At 38.8% G+C, this 17,486-nt stretch overlaps 1 protein-coding gene across 1 annotated transcript; it reads right to left on the bottom strand.

The window, feature by feature from the left end:
- Window positions 1–790: 790 nt before the first annotated feature.
- ZNF518A (zinc finger protein 518A) lies at window positions 791–10,781 on the bottom strand. Its single transcript, XM_053949404.1, has 3 exons — window positions 10,612–10,781; window positions 8,761–8,879; window positions 791–6,431 (listed from the first exon to the last, which is right to left on the bottom strand). The coding sequence occupies exon 3, from the start codon at window positions 6,316–6,318 to the stop codon at window positions 1,675–1,677; it is 4,644 nt and encodes a 1,547-aa protein (XP_053805379.1). The 5' UTR covers window positions 6,319–6,431; window positions 8,761–8,879; window positions 10,612–10,781; the 3' UTR covers window positions 791–1,674.
- Between the last annotated feature and the right edge of the window lie 6,705 nt (window positions 10,782–17,486).

A 17,486-nucleotide genomic window follows, 5' to 3' on the forward strand; every position in this document is an offset into this window, starting at 1 on the left:
TTTAACACTTTTTAAAACCTAAGTTGAATTCAGGTTAGTGGTGACATGCCTGTGGCATCCGTGACTTCTTACTGTTTCATTGGTAGCAAGCAATCTTCATTTTCACCTTAAGGAACCAGTAACAGAAACCTACTTGGGCTTGCATACAATCTTAACCCTATGATTTAAATGCCCCAGTCCTCTCCAAGCCTACTGTTCAATTTTGACAGCTTTTCCATCAATACTTTGGGAAGGTGGCTTACACCTTCATACTTGGGGAAAAGGTGCCAGCCATATGGTAAGAGCAATCCCACATAAGACTGAAACTCTAGCCTACAGAGGTTAAGAATCTGGAGGACAAAGCCTCGAGACATAATTACTGTGGATAATAAGGACCTTCATCTGTATACCCTCAGTCACTACGGTTAAGAGGTCTTTTGCTTACATGCCCTCATATAAAGATTAAAAACTGTAAAGCACAGTCTCTCTCTCTCTCCATTATCTCTAAAACTGAAAGTAGAAAGCAAACAGGCCCCTAAGAACATTACCCTACTGGCTGGTAAGGTAAGGGAAGAATAAATCCAGCCTTGGTTTTGCCAAACTCCTGGTGCCCCAAAAGACTGAACAAGCAATAGTAGAAAACATTAAGTCATTATGGGGACAAATTACATCCACCTGAAGTAGAACTATGATGCAATTACAAGCCTAAAATGGCACTCTGCACCTCCCCAAGTCCTGACCTTCCTACAGGGTTTGTGGCAGACATAGCAAGATAGAAACATTTTCTACAAATGCTCAAAGTCATATACTGTAAACACAAGTTATAGCAAATTTAATAGTGACAAAATCAATACAGATTAGGAATGTTCACCATTCTTAAACACCATATACATTATGAATATATATACTGTATATTTTCAATCAATTTCATTCTGACTCACTGTATTAACACAATCATAATATGTTTTATTAATTTATATGAAAAATACTTCACTAAGAAAGTAGACAAACTGCACAGAAATAGTACAAGTGTCATGTGCATAGCAATATAGCTTAAAGCATTCACATATGGCTTTGTTTAAATGAAACTGTGGGGGAATGGCCCTATACAGACCCAAGGTTACACAGTCAACATAATGTAAACTGCTTCACATCTTTGAGGCACTTGCTAATAATAGTGTTCAATCCCTGAAAAACAAAATCAAGAGCTAATAAGTGAAAATAACAAAAATCCCAGGATAACAGCTGTGTGTATTTGAAAAAAAATTTAAAAATTGGTTTTAGTAGTGCATGCACAGAACTGTAAAATTGGGAGGAGGGGTGTAATTTCTGTGCAAGAATCCAAGAAGTATAAAAATATTTACATGTTATGGGATTTTAAGTATGTACAGAACAAAGGCCCTGAAGACTCATCCTGTAGAATAAAAATATAGCACATGATAGCAGTAATAAAAATAATATATATTTTTATGGAATTGTATTTGCAGTTAGTTACAAGTTATTTAAACCACAACGTTCTCTGATCATTCTCAAATCTGATGGCAATTGGGAATACACTCCTCCTTTTAAAACACAAGCACTTTGCATCCTTTTTCAACCTCAGTTACAATACTGACATACAAAACAGAATGACTTGTGTATTTTAATCCAACTGGGTTTTTTTAAAACTTAAATGAATATTTTCTTCACTGGTCATCATTTCATTAATGAATTCCAATCTCGAGTAGCCTCCATCAGATGCCTCTGTCCATGTCCTACCCAATTATCCTGATTGTCAAATATTCTACCACAAAACCAGCAGCTAAACTTAGCTTTCAAGGTATTATTAGAGGTAGTTTTCACAATCTGGTAATTGTTTTTGCTAGTCTTTTTCAGTGTCAATTTTAAGACAAATCTTTCTTTTACAGGGTTGAGAGGTTTTATTGTCCTGTATCTTTTTTGAGAAAAATTATCAGTAGTTACATCTGAAGGATTGCAGAGGTCTTGCTGCAGAAGAGCTTCAACAGTTCTTTTTGACAATAAAACTTTAAGAACATGTCCCTTAAATTTAGCAATACTTTTCATTACATTTACAACTTCTGGAACATCTGCATCAGGATGATTAAGCACAACAACTGGTTGATTTCTCCGGGGGCATTTTACAAGCTGGTTAGAATTAAAAGGGAGTAATTTCAAAGTCCTCACAGTTTTTTTTGATGCCCTTGGTTTGTAAGGGCTACCTGATTCCCTAACAATTTCAGCCCGATTCTTTTCTTTACACTTTCTGTGCAACATTGCTTTCTTTCTAGGAGGTTCTGGGCAACTAGCCTTCCTTTTACGTTTGAAATTCTTGTTTCTTTGCCCACCCACAGTTCCTGAACTTTTGGATCCAGCTTGTTTTAAATTAGGTTTTACTTTTGCAGTTCTGTTTTGGGTGGTCCATGTGGACTTCTGACAACCAGAGTTATTCCTCTTGTTAGCAGCTATTACTTGTGTACTCTCAATAGAACGTTGTTGCAACCGCGTCCCTGCAGATTTAGCAGAATAAACAGGTTCTACAGGAGGAACATGATATGCTGGATTAGAGCTTGCCAAAGAGGCATTTGCTGGCATTAACCCACCTGGTAAGTTTAAGGCATCATTAAAACTAAGATTAGTTTGTTTCTGTGCTAGTGCAGGAGTAAGGGACTGCAAGTGATCCACATGTAGTGAGGGCACCAAGTTGCTTACTGACTGAGTATTATCAGACAGTGTATCTGAAGTAGGAGTCTTAATTTTCAGCAAAGTCTGTTGTTGCATGGCTCCAGTTTTCTTTGGTTGACGATTTTGATGAGCATTATCCTGAAAAAAAATTGGTTTATGAACTACAGGCTTGTTTGGTGTCATATATTTCAGAAAAACTCCCTGCTGTCCATCAGGCGAAAGTGCATAAACATGTTGTTCCTGTTTAATTTCCTGTTGTTTTACTGACTCCAAAGAACCAAAGACAGAATCCTGGTGCTCTGGTAACACCTTCACAGAAGAAGTTGCCTTCACAGCCGACTCTGTTGAGTTTGTAACTACAAGAGGTGCTTTGAACGGCATACTATTCAACGAGTCATTTACTGTACCACATACTTCCCCATTACAGGAACTTCTTAAATTTCTAAAACTGCCATTTTCCCCCTTCACTTCTGAAGCTGATATGGTTATTTTCCCAAATTCTCTGGATGTAATTCCCCCTAAAACCTGAGAACTATCATTAGTGGTATTTGCGACTGTTCCAACTGCCCCACTAAAAGTCAAAATCATTCCAGGTCCTTTACTTGAAACACAAGATGCAGGTACACCTTTACTAACATGCTCATCTGATGAACTGGTTGATGGAAGAGATTTTCCTGACACCACCTGTTGTCTAGACTGGTTAGAAAGGTGGAAAGGAACGAAAAATCGTGATGGAAGGGACTGAACAAAAAGGGCTTTCTTCTCTTCCTGAAGAACAGGCAAAACTGGTGAAAAGCTGCTAGGATTTTGAGCTGCAGACAGTACTTTATCTTTCACTAACTGCTGTGTAGGAGTAGGAGTTTTTAGCAATGTACCAACACCGGGAGTTCTGGATAGTTTGTCCATGTCCTGTGAATCAAGTGCTGTTTTGGGTGTCTGTCTTTCTCTCCCATAACATGTACCTTCATTTGTGCTACATCTTGTGTTGAACTCTCTCTCACATAAAGGGAAGTGTACGTTAGGAGGAGGCCTCTGAAAACCACATGCAGTTGCAGAGCTTTTTAAACACACGCAGGCTGCATTCCCACTCTCAGGACCAGAAAGCAGCTTATCAGAACGAAGTTTGACACAGTTAGTCTTGCTGTGGAGCTCCTGCTGAGAAGTTGTTTTTACTTTTAACACATCTTGCAGTAATTGGTTTATCTCAGGTGATAAATAATTAGCTGCCTGTTCACTTTGTAATGAGAAAACAGATGTGATTTTAGGCATTAAAAAAGAGTTAACACCATCAGAGGCATTTTCCTGGAATTTCTCAGCTACGTTCTGAAAGCCTTGCTCTACGTTAGTGTCCAAATACTGTTGGCCATTATGCTTGTCCTCAGTAAAACACTCACTGTCAACACCACATTTAGACTGGCTTTTAAAAGACACAGAGTTATTCTTAGTGTTTATGTGTTTGTAAGTTTTATTAATATTTGATTGGGTTGACACAACTTTCTCTGCTTTCAAATCTTTCATTGATTCTGAATGTGAAGATGCAGGTTCATTTCTACTGTTTTGAAAAGAACTTCTTTTGCTAAATTCTTTGTACCTGTCATCTGTTGACGTCCAAATGCTACATGGATTATCCAAAGAGTCCATTTTGGAATAGTTGTGAAAAGACAACAACCCTTCATTAGATGAATCCACTGAGGTTGAATAACAGAGATTATTAGTTCCATTACTATTATTCAGGCCACCATTTTGCATTTTCAGTTCAGGAAAGAAGGCCATTTTCACAGGGTCATAATGAAGGGTATTTGCAATAGCGGGTGATAATACCTGAGGATGACTTGAAGGACGAAAGCTTCCCCATGAGATACTAGTTTGAGTTCCAACTTTTGTTACCTCTTCATGTGGAGGTACAGTTGAGTCCAGCTTCACTGGCAAACAATTTGGACGTTCTCCTTCACCTATATTAGAAGGTGCTACAGTTTCAGAAGCACTCCTACCATACAATATGGAGTTCTTTTGTTTTTCCACTTTTGTTTTTCCTGAATGAGGAGCAGGACAAGAAAATGGAGAGGAGGTTAATGGATGAACACAATTGTTCGTTAAAGCTGACTGATCAATTACACGTGGTATAGCACCTGAAGACAAGCCACAGGGATCAGCAGTCTGTAGCAAAGGAGTTGCAGAACGATCTTTAACAGGATCAACTTTCTGACCCAACAAATATTCATTTTGCTTACTTGTAGGTAGTAATTTTATAACAATATGTTGTTTTCCATCTACCATTTTAAAGCCCATAAATTTAGCACTGTAATTTGCTGGAACAGCTATTTTATTGTTTTTAACCATCAATACTGTTGGCCCATGAACACCATTTTTCAATAATCCCAGGCCGTAACTTGTCCCATCATCTGCCTTATTGTATTGTGCAGTAGTAGCAGAGAGCATTCCACCCACGAAATGACGCTTTTCCATGTATTTCATTTGATCTTTCTCTTCATTTGTTTCCACATCTCTCATACACTGGTTCAGCTCCTCAGCATTTGTCTGAATTTTATTCACACTTCTTAGCACTTGTGTATTTTCTTCTCCGGCACTGTCACTTCCACTGCTTATCTTCTTCCGTCTCCAAAGTGGCTTTTTTGATGCTCCTGTTTTATACCTTCTTAACACAAGCTTCAGTCCTGCTGGAGTCTTTACTATTCTTTTTTCATATTTATCCTTTTCCAGTTTTTCTTTTGCAATGAAGTGGTCTCTGTGTAAAGCTATGATGTGTTTTAAGAGATAATCTTTCCGTGATGTGCTGTAACTGCAATAGGGACAACCAAAAGAAAACATACTGGTATGAACAAGAAGATGATTTTGGAGCTCCTCTTCTGTAAAGTTTTCTTGATGGCATTTTCCACATTTATAGGGAATCTCCTTATGCTTGTGAATGTGCTGAACAAACGTACCCACATCATGGGTAGAAAACCCACATTTTTCACACTGAAAGTGTCCATTTACACAATGCTTTGATAAGAAGTGTTTTGTCAAAGCCAACAAAGTGTATATCTGTTCATCATTACAGAGCTCACATTTTACTAAAGTGCTACGATGGATGCGTCTGTGCTGTTTAAACGACTGAAAGTCATTAGCTGAGAAGTTGCACATCTCACAAGGATACAGAGGCAACTCACCATAGTGTAACAGCTGAAAATGTTTCTGTAGGTCATTTGGGCTGTATCTAATGTTATCCTTGCACTTCGTACAAGTGAAATTCAGTATCTTTGCTGCAGTTTTCAACCCTTCTTCAAATTGCATTTCTGGTTTAATTTGCAAGTGGCTTCCTTCTGAACAACTGAGATTGCTTCCACTTATTTTCTCTAGACTTAAGGATTTCCTTGCAGTTTGCTGCTTACACTGAAAGAGTTTTCTAAACCTATCAACTTCATGTTTCATTAATACTTCATTTGGAATGTTCACCTTGGGCAATTCAATCTTCACGTTTTTTAGTCCGTAAGTGAGGTTGACATCTAAAATTGCTGGTTGAATTGTCATACTTAAAGGATCACACACCAGTTCTTTTTTCAAGGTAATGTCTGTAGAAAAATTCTTCAGAGCATTGTGTTTTAAGAAACTGATTTGCTTTCTGTCACAAAAAAAGTGTTCCTGTTCAGATGACATGATTTTAGGTTCTACTTTTCCTTATGTGAATTCTTGGGTCTTACTTCCGGCAGCAAATGAGACAACAGCACCAAGTTATTCTCAAAGCTCTACAACTTCCCCATTTCATTCTCCTGAAATTAAAAAACAAACAAAGCAAATAATTACTTTTAAAACTAATGCAACGAGAATACCTATTACAATTCACTAACAAATATATGCCAATCTCTGAAGTAGTTAATTTTTATAATATTACTCAAGGGGTGAAAAAAAAAGGATGAGGCAAAAAAAAAAAAAGCTATTACACTATAACTGTTATTTCTTTGTTTTGGGGGTGTTTGTCGGTTGATGTTTTATTTAAAAAAATATATAAAACTTGAAAAGTATGTTTTAAAGAACACCTACTGAAAAATACATGCCATCAAATTTTGGGTTTCTCCCACCCTGTAAGCATAAAGAAATCCAAAGACCTACTTTTTTTAAATGAAGCTTGTGTTTATTACTCATTTGGGATTTCACGCAAATAAAAACACTCCTTTGTGACATGGGTCACTAAATGAAGTACTAAAAAAAGTCAGAATCTACAGAATTTGACATTTTTATTACTCAAGTGTGCTACTGTATTAGTTGCTATTGTGTTTAAAAAGGAAAGAAAGCAAAATCAGAATCTGACAAAATATCTACTTCACTAATGCAGACATGACCTTTACCAACAGCAAAAATCCAATCACACTGACCTACAATGAATTTTTCACATGCCTACCTTTAGTACCACACAAGTCTGAATCAGTCAACAGATAAAAGTTCTCAGGTTTCTCATTGCATGTTCCTGGGTACATGTTAATATTTTCAGTGCATGATTGACAACAGTACCCCTCTATGGATTAAAAGGCTCAAACAGTTATGGTCAGCATCACTGTCTCACTACAGATTTCATGTCAGTGTTTCCATAAGAGGCTGCATCAACAATTTACAGCAGCTCAAGTCTATGCTTGAACAACACTCCTGCACAGAATGTCGACACAGAATCAGCAGAATTGGAACAGCAGCAAAATTAACTTAAATTCTGAAAAGCAACACTGGAAAGGAAGAACTGTTTCTTCACTAGTATAACACTTATAATTAAAAAACTTTTTCCACAGTACAAGTCACAAAGTCACTTTCTTCTTTCCTAACAAAAGTTAGTAAATTGTTGGCTGAAATCTGATTTGTGAATTTCTCTCCCCTACCTTTGGGTTCACCTTGAAGCAACACAGACTTGCAACTCATTAGATCATCGTAACTATTCACTTTCCAACTCAAATAATGATCATACCCTCACTGTGAATAAGTGCAAGGACTGTTTCTAGATCTCCAAGCCATCATAAGCATCAGCCCTAAAGTCTTTCAAATATTTTCCCACAGTCCTGGGAGAAGGAAGTATCTAGCATTAGACATGCAAATACCTTACAGAGAAAATGGAGACTGAAAAATTTTCAAGTCCATGTTCTTGTATCATGTAGCAAGAAAAGCAAAACACTTTTTTTAAGCACATGCTTTAATGCCTTCCATTGGAGAAGATACTAGCACTTCTGCACAATTCTTGAAAATAATAAACACAGACTCTAATATCAAGTAAATTCACTTAACTGTGTTCTCCAGATATGAGACCTGCAAGACTTCAACTACACATCTGACATCCAAAAAAAAAAACCCCAAAACAAGAAACCACAGAGACATACACTTCCTCCTCAGAATCTCTCCAAATGGAAACACTTTGGGTACAGGATTTTTATTTTTCTTTTAACTCAATGACACAATCCCCATCTTCCACACAAAAGATTAATACGTGGGATATCACCCAGCTTTGAGCCTTGAGAAGAGAACAACTCATGCATTTACATTCCATTTCCATCAAAAGAGTACTGCATTAAAATGCATTCTCTTGCCAATGGTATATCCCTTATTTGAATAGAAGTAAGTTGAACTTCCACATAAAGTATAAGTAACTAAAAATGATTTGGATTTGTTTGTTTGAACAACTTTTTTAAAACCCAGGTGCAACACAAAGATTACGGCTTGCATGATACAATACATGATCCTGATGGTAGGTAGCTGCCCATCCTTCAGATTAAAAGGTTATACTGCCAGACACTGAAAACTGAAGTACGTTTACAATTAAAACTATAGAAATCAGAAGTGGATAAAGTGCTGCAGAGATCAAGGCTCAGGCTTTCAATACCAAGCCAATGTGGTCCTCAACTAGGCAACATTTACGTTTGGCAAAGAGTCCCAATCTCAGATCCCCTTCAATTAGTTAACCTAATAACTTACAATTTCATTTTGTTATTTTTGGGTAACATGCAACTATCAACAATCTCCTGCAACATGACAAATAAAGATATTTACTTAAAGCAACCACTAAAAAGGTTTTCTTTTATCCCAGGGAACTTAAAGGTATATTTTCAAAGAAGTCTGACTTACACGTTAAGAAAATACTTGACTTCAGTTCTTCAACAGCTGGGCTTTTTCCACACACACAAAAGAGGTAAGATTGCAAGACTCAGACAAGGCCACAGTCAGGACAAATACTAGAAAAAGTTCTGGAAACAAAATAAAAGGTATTTTAAATGGTGTAAATACAAGCAAAAACGGGAAAGAATAAGCTGAAAAGCCCAAATCCCTCACAAATTTACATTATGTAGATTTTTAATACATTGAAGACAAAAATACATACCAACTTTTCTCCCAAAGAACACCATCAAATGCAATACCAATACTGTATAGATACACAATATACCAATGCCTATTTTACCTTAGCTTTGCCACTACACCTCAGGCATTTATAGCTGGGAAGCATAAACACATGATAACCTAAAAACCATAGAAAGAAGTGACTGGTACTCCATCAAACTTTAACTTGAACTCAAAAGGCACTTATCTTTTCTCAAGCAAAAATTTTAATGGCAAAGACCTAATTGTAAGTTTCTATGAAGTTGTGCAAAAGCCTGTAAAAAAGGCAAAATATTACGTTTACAGCAGCTGAAACAAGTAAGTAGATTTAAATGCAGACAAAATGAGTACAAACATTGAAAATAATAAGCATGTGCCACAGTTAACTCTCACTCAAAAAATCCCCAAACCACTATGAACAAGCATAAGTAACCACTTGAGGCTCTCAGTCACAATTTTCTCCCCCCTCAAAGTGCTGCAATTTGTCCATATTTTGTTTAATAAAAGTACAGATAGAAAGTTTAAGCTATATGCTTTGATCTAGAGAGAAATTACAGCTAGAAGACACTGCTAAATTAGGTAACTTTTACAGTTTTCCTATTTCGAACTACATTCAAAATATGTATCCTAGCAAGCAGTATCTTCAAGGTTTCTAAAGAAATTTTGGCTTAAATTTTATTAAAGTAATAAATAAAATTATACTGAAGCACATCCCGTGTCCAGTTCTATTCCGTGTGCCTGCAAATTTAGAGTGGCGCCTTAATGTCTCCCAAGACCTGCACAAATGCAGGAACTCACAAAACTAGATCTTAAGAAACCCATAGAGCTGGAGCAGTCAGACACAACCTGACCAACACAACGGCGATTTAGTTTAAAAAAAAAAAAAAAAAACAAAAAAACAAAAAGCACTCTCAGAGCTCACACGCACAGACTGCCCCTGCCACAAGGCGAACTTGCCATTTACAAACACAGCAGCCAGCGAACGCGGCGGCGACAAGCGGCCAGCGCCAGCCCAGCGGCGGGCTGACACTGCTCCCGCCCGCCCGGCGCTGCCGGGGGAGCAGCGGTGCCACGGGAGCCGGCCAGGGGCTGCGGCGGCCGCCAAGCGCCGGACAAAGCGCGGGGCGGCCGACGAGGCGGCGGCAGCTCGGGAGCTCCGTCTGACCGCGGGCACAGCAGCGGGCGCTGGCGACATCGGGGTAGGGACGAGCGAGGCGCGTCCCTGGCCGGCTCCCCGCCGGCAGCCCCGCGGCAGCACCGCCCCCGCCCGCACGGCCCCGGGGCGGCCGCAACTCTCGGCGCGCAGCCCGGCGGAGGGATACGGTGCCGCGGCCGACCCACCGGCAGCACACGAGACCATTTCTGCCCGGTCCCGCCGCCCCGGGTGCGCCCGCGGTCCCGCCCGCCCCCAGCCCCGGCTGCCCCGCGAGCCTCCCGCGGCGGCGAGCGCGGACTATTTAATGTCTCACCCTCACCACGGGGCACCGTCCCGTCCCGCCGCGGCCGCTCGCGCCCCCTGCCCCCTCCGAGCCTCGCCGGGCCGTCCCTCCCGCACCGCGCGGGGCCTCCCCACTCCCCGCCCGACGCCCCCCGCGGAGTTACCTCGGGTACCGCCACCGCCCGGCGAGGCGCTGCCGGCCGCCATCACAGTTTCCATCCGGGCACTGCCGGGTGCGAGCCCGGCCGAGGGGCGGCCGCGGCGGAGGGATACGCGTTCACCTGAGGGATGGGCGGACGGCGGCCGACGAGGCCCAAGGGGGAGGGGAGGGGGCGGGGCGGTGCCGGCAGGTCCGGCTGCCTCCGTCCTGCTCGTCCTGGTCCCGCTCCTCTTTCTCCTCCTTGGCTGTGGCCTTTGGGCACGTGGCACGGCCGTGGGGGCGGCACGGCAACTCCGCCCGTCCTTACCTTCAGGGGCTGTGCCTTCCCTGAACCCAAGGGCGTGTTTGGGCCAAGGGCAGTGGCAGGGAGAGCTGCTGTCCCTCACAAAACACCCACAGGCGAAGGCCTGGCCCGGGATGATCGTGCCGCGCTCATGGGTTCGCTGACCTGCACAGACACCGTCAGTAGACGCAATACAAAAAGAGCTCTCTGTAGGAGATGTCAGCAGTTAAAGCATCCAGGAAAATATACGTGCATTAGAGCAGTTAATTTGTTTTAACATGCTCAAAATAACATAAAAATCAAAGCTGATAATCACTACAAAGTGCTTGTCTTGTTAGAGAGACAGTGTCATTTCTGCTTCGGAGTGGCACCGACAGTGCTCGCTGGTCGGAGCGTGCTGTTACCTTTGTGCCAGGTTTTAGGGCACATGGAAGAGCACCCAGAGGGAGGTCACCAGAGAGCATGAAGGCTCGTGAGAAGGAGGAAACTGAGCTGCACCATGGCCAGAAAAGGGCGAATGCCCATGACAGAAATCGACTGTAAAGCTGAATTGTGAATGAAAAGGCCATTGCAAAGGAAATCCTTTCTCCACTTAGGAAACGGTGATCAAAAATCAAAAGCAAAGAAGAGAAAGCTTGAGCTTTTCCTTTGGGAAACCTATCTAATGAACAATTTAGCCAAGCAATTCAGAAAAACTTTTCTCCACAAATCTTGTGACATCTTCCTAGTTGCAACAAACTAGTAAATGCATTATTTACTCATGATTAAATATGAGAACAAGGAGGAGTGTTGATGTCTTTGAGTGTGCATGCGTATACTAAGGTACGTTAAACATGAACATATTTTTAATTTCTTGTTCCAGTTGACATCACTTATTTCCCTTGTGTCCTAGACTGTAAAAGAAAATTAATAGAAGCCATTTTGGGGTGGGTTCCTTGGCCCTAAAAAATATCTTCAAGGAAAGAATTATATAATTGTTCTACTACACCCAGATGAATCAATCTGTCCCAAAAGCAAGCAGAGAAAAGTATTCTGGTTTCTGATTCATTACATTTTTCGAAGTAAAACGGGGGGATTGTACATATCCAAAGTGTCTTTCATATCTGAGAACTTAACTACAGCTGAAGAAAAAGAAAGAAAAACAGCATAGTTCTGACTGAAACCCTAAAGTCAGAAAAGATAACAGAAAAGAATGATCCATTAAAATCATTACTCTAACAAGCAGCTAGAGTATCAAATTGGTGTATTCCTAATGTTAAATTAAAATATACATCATATTGTCAATTATTAATCCCAACGAATTTACATGTAAGATAAGACCAAATATTTTATCTGTATTTTATTACTTTGTAATTCAAATTTAGAACACATATGAGTGCCAAGCATGAGACAGGAAAAAACCCATGTGGAATAACACCAACAAGAGACAAGAAAGGAAGAAGAAATCTCCATTGAGATTCATATCCATTGAGATTCTTCATTGCTCAAGAATCAAAAAAGATTACATCAAAACACACAATTTAATAAAATTCTACTGCAATTAGGATCTGTGTAGGAATATATGAAAAAGGTGGCAATCCAATGAAAAACTACAGCAATGGGCAAGCCCACCAAAAACGTTGGCATTATGTAGTAGCTTCTCCCAAAATTCCTGAAAGAGCCCATTAGTCATGAAAGTAAGCATCTGCAAAAATGCTCCCAAAAACTTCTCAGTAGTAACAATAGTCTACAACCTTCCCATGTGCAGGAATACCAGGAACCCCTTATAAACTACAACATAAGAAACTGCCTTACTACTGAAGAGAGAAGAAGACAAAAAAATGCCTTTTTACCAAGTTCAGAGCAGAGACTAAACTGAAAGCCATCAAGGAAATCAAAGGAAGACCAAAGTCTTCCCAAGGAGTCCAGAAATTATCCTGATGCTGGCAATTGAACCTCACGTGGCATGAATTGTGACATGAGATCCACATAATAGTCTAGTCTTTCACTCTTTTCCAGAAGCTAAATTGAATTTGGTCCACTTTTCTTTGGGACACCCTGTGAAAATGATGTTCAACCACAAGATAGTCTGTGTTCTGTAAAACACAATATCCCACAACAGTTTTTACTTTTCACAAAAAAAAAAATTGCTCCGACATCTGGAGTTAGTTTTGGGTTTGTTGGTTTTTTGTTTTGGTTGGGTTTCTTTGGTTTGGTTTGTTGTTTTTTTTTTTTTTTTTCCTGACCATTGGCTATTGTGTCCAAAAAATATGTAAGCTTTGTAGTATTTTGGAAGCTTTAAGGGTATTTGTACTGTCCCAGTGTGCATTACATCACATTACTCTTTGCATCTGAACTAGAATCAATGGCAGGGCTTCCCACTACATCTCATTAGCATTAGTCTGTTATAAATTGGTAGGGCAATTAGGTGCAAATAAGTAGCCTTTATAATGTGATTTTTATTATTGTTGCTATTAGTTCTATATTTGTGATGTTTTAAAATTGAAAATTTAATGGTTTCCTCTAGTATATAGATGTTTCACAAACAGCACTATTACAACCCTGATTTTCTTTAGATATTCAGCTTATTTATGGTTTGGGTGGCAGGATGGTTTGGAACAATTTATTTCATAATCTACTGGACTATCAGAAATTATTTCACACCAAATAATTGGGACTGATGGATATATTTCCTCAGAAACACTGAGGGGAGAAAGAATGTGTTTTCAAAAGTATATCCTAAGGCAAAGATCAACCATGAATAACCAAATGATTCTATGAACTAATTTTCTAAGGAAAACCTTGCTCATGCATTTGCCTGAAATCATTGAATTCAGTCACAAATGGGAAAGCTTCTTCCTCAGTTAGAAATAATAACTGCTAGTCTGTTCTGTATTTGAGTTACAAAAAAGTGGAAATACCTGGCTTAAGGTGAGAACATTTTTTCAGCTAGATTTTCATATTTGCAATTATTCAGTGTTGGTATGTGTGATAGCCAAATTTCACAAAGTTTTTTTATATATGGCAATTTTTATCTTGGTTCTCTCACACTTTTTATTCAATCTAACATGAATTTAAACTAATGAAGTTTAAAATCTGTACAATTAATCAAGATATTCATGTATTCTATGCTTTTTTAGTGTTTCTATTACTTTGCTCTGTAAGTAAAGTAATACTTACAGAGTATTAAGCATTAATTAAGCATTTCTCATACTATTAACTCTTACGTTAATAAGAGTTAATAGTAAATAGCTCTTTCATTCAACTCATAAATCCTGTAAACAATCGATGTCCCATATGCCGTCTTCTATTCTTTCACTTAAAACATCAATTTTAAGTAAAAAATTACATCTCAGACATAGTCATGCAGCTACCTCATTCTTTATGGCACTAAAACTCCTAGCTGTGATCATACTGGCTTTGCTGCTGTTAATTTTGTTCTGTAATCTTTTCTACTGACACTTTTGAGACAATTTGGCAGTCTTTCACAGATATTTCATAAAGAAGAGTTGGAATGCAGAAACCTCCACAAGTCTGTTCTTACAGATGCAAATTCATTTTGGTTTTTCTCCAGTGGTTTGAAATTCTGAGTGCTCATCTATTGGCTGTATGGGTTTTCTGGAAGAGTTCCTGTTTCTGATAGTTTTCTTATGATGTGGACTAAATGATTCCAAAATTATAGCAGAAAAATTCTGAATCACTTTGTGACTTTTAGTGACAGTAAATAAAACTCAATCTCATGAATTTTTCTATGTCAACATTTAATAAATATATTAAATACATACTTTATAAAATATAATTAATTTATATTTCTTTCCTGGCTTGTATGTAATGTGATTATAAACCATATTCTTATGTACTGCTTGGCAGCTAGAGCCTCTACTCAGTGTCACCAGAACAGCTGCAATGATTATCTGTTTCTCCAGAAGACAGCAAGTTCTGAATATGTCCGTGAAAAATGTATTTAAAAAAATATGCCTGTCTTCATGGTACAAGTGGGTGGGCAATATTACAGGTAGCAGAGGCTGGAAACTCCTGGAAGAAGGAACCTGGGGCTAAACATACTCAGATGTAGGAAAATTATCTTTAGGAATTGACAGGTCTTACTTAGCCTTGTAGGCAGACTACACAGCAGGACAGTCTTTGAATGATAAGCAAGAAAGAATTAAGATTCTATTTCTTTTTAAGTATATCAGGTTCACAGGAGTTAGAAAATATCTGTTGTGATAGTAACAATAAGTCTGAGTCAAGTAATCCTACTGCAAGGTGGTTGTTTCAAATTCTTGTAATGACTATAAATAGAAAGGGTAATCTTACAGGTAAACACACAAATGGAGGCTTCAAAGAAAATACATCCATTCTTTTCTGTTCCATGCCACTTCACTCTTGAGAGGTGCTAACTTGACTTCCTGTATTAAACATTTTACTGGTGAATTCTTACATAAAAGCCTTTGAGGGGGGACTTTGAGTTCATTCTTCAAGTCTAGTATTTTATACTGTACAAAACTCTCCAAACTGTGCTTGTCACTTAAATAAATAATACATTGGCTAGGCAGGGCTCATTTCTTTCACAAAGTACAGTGTACTTCAAACAATGCTTATATGAATAAGCTGTAGGGCTGTAAGAGAAGCCCCATATTTCTAAGATGAAACATCACTACACAGACAAAATAAGAAAACTGCTTTTTTAAGCAGTTCCTAATACACTACATTATTGGTTTTGATTTTGAAGTATTAAGCAATGTATGGTTGCCTATATGTCACTGTCAGTGACATATGTCACTGTAATTTTGACTCTGTATTTGTTATGATAAATAGCCTGTTTTGCTTAGGGAAAAACAGCAGGAAAACATAATGTTAAGGCTTCCTTTTCTAGGTATATTATCTTATGAACATAACAGCCTTAATGATGACAGCTAAAGGTGTCATTATTAATATCAGAACATCTATGAACTCTTTTCATGTCTCCACCTGCACATCTAAAGCAATGTTGCAAACAATGAAGGAAGTCAACAATTTAGTTTTCTTGGTGGATTTCATGGCACAAATCAGTCTTGGAGCTATCTGAACCATAATTGCTAAAACTTCAGGAATAAAAGGTCAAATGAAAACTATTGCATTCAATCTAACAAGAATTTAAATTAATTTGTCTTTCTACAGGAAGACGGGTGAAATAGAACCATGCCAAAATTTGATGACAGTACGCTTCTCAAGCCAGCTTGGGAAATTGCAGCCTTTGCCATCATCTTCTACAGCTCTGTTGGAATCTGCTTTTGGCTAAATGATTCACTGCTAAATAGACCCTGTACATCAGTTGCCTCTGTTAATTATCTTAATACAGCCACCAGATGGACACATCCAGTTAAGAGGCCCTGTTATAATGAATATCCTTATTCATACTCTTATTCTCAGCATATATTTTTCAAGTACAATTTCTGATCACTTGCATACAAGGCGTCTGTTGTACAACTGAGAAAACATTCTTAGGTATTTACTGAATCTTCTTTGGAAACTTGTGGAAAAAGCATCTCTCCGCCTTCACAATATGTGAAATGGGTAAGAGACATTTTTATTGTTATCATTTCTGAATGGGGAAGTGTCACCAAACAGTAAAAGGAAGAAGCACTCTTAGAAATATGTAAACAATTTTTTTTCAGTTTATAGCTTTATTTATGGTTCTACCACATGTAAATCTATTACTGATATTCTGCTGAAAGATGTGATTCACCTTCATAGCAGCTTGAACTAGAATTTTACAGATCTTATTTCTTGATTAGACTATCACTGTCTAATCACAGTCACTGTCCTTGGAAAATGTTTTAAGCTTATGAAAACTAAGGTTTGCATGGTTAAGTGAAGATCCCATTTGGCTCATTATAATTTTAGTCTCAATGCTTGCAAGTGTCTTCAGCATCATGAGTAGTCCACACAGAAACAAGTTCAGACAAGCTAATTTAAAGCAGAAACTGGAGCTGGAAAAGAAAGAGGCAAGATCTAGGCACCAGGGCTGAACAGATGAAGGGCAGATGAGGATCTAGCACTCAGTAGAAGGAACTAGGACAAGATCTAGATCTAGAAAGCGGGAAATTGGATCAGGATTTTAGACAGGAAATAACACTCAATATTAAGATTCTAGAGCACAATTACAACTAAAAGGTATTGAGCTTCCCAGAGTACCTGGCCCTATTTCTTGTGCACCAAGACAGGCTATACCAGCCTCTCAGAGGTGAGGCCATTACCCTTTAGAAAACTAGTTATGGCTAGATGACTTATTAAGAGGTGCCTGAACTGTCTGTGGGCAATATCTTGACTTCACAATTTTCAGTGGCAGCTGAGCAAGCAGGATATCTTGAGTGGCACGAGCATCTTCCTCGTCGTCAGATAGTCATGACCCCAACACTTTTTATCAGCAGTCAAGTAACATGTGAGCAGTGAGCTGGGTCATGATTGCCCAGGTGAGACAAGAGAGACTGGCAAACTGCAATAATGCTAATGCATATAAATATTAAGAAAGTAAGATTAACCTCAAGTCTTTCTGAAAATGGGGAAGATTTTACTCTTGGTAGCAAACAAACTAGAAACCACACACCATTGCACATACTGTCCTGATGCAACAT

This window comes from Vidua chalybeata, chromosome 8, assembly GCF_026979565.1.
Source record: "Vidua chalybeata isolate OUT-0048 chromosome 8, bVidCha1 merged haplotype, whole genome shotgun sequence".
NCBI lineage: Eukaryota > Metazoa > Chordata > Aves > Passeriformes > Viduidae > Vidua > Vidua chalybeata.

Bases quoted from the DNA above. Each gene is read 5' to 3' on its own strand.
- ZNF518A (XM_053949404.1), bottom strand. From the start codon at position 6,318: ATGTCATCTGAACAGGAACACTTTTTTTGTGACAGAAAGCAAATCAGT.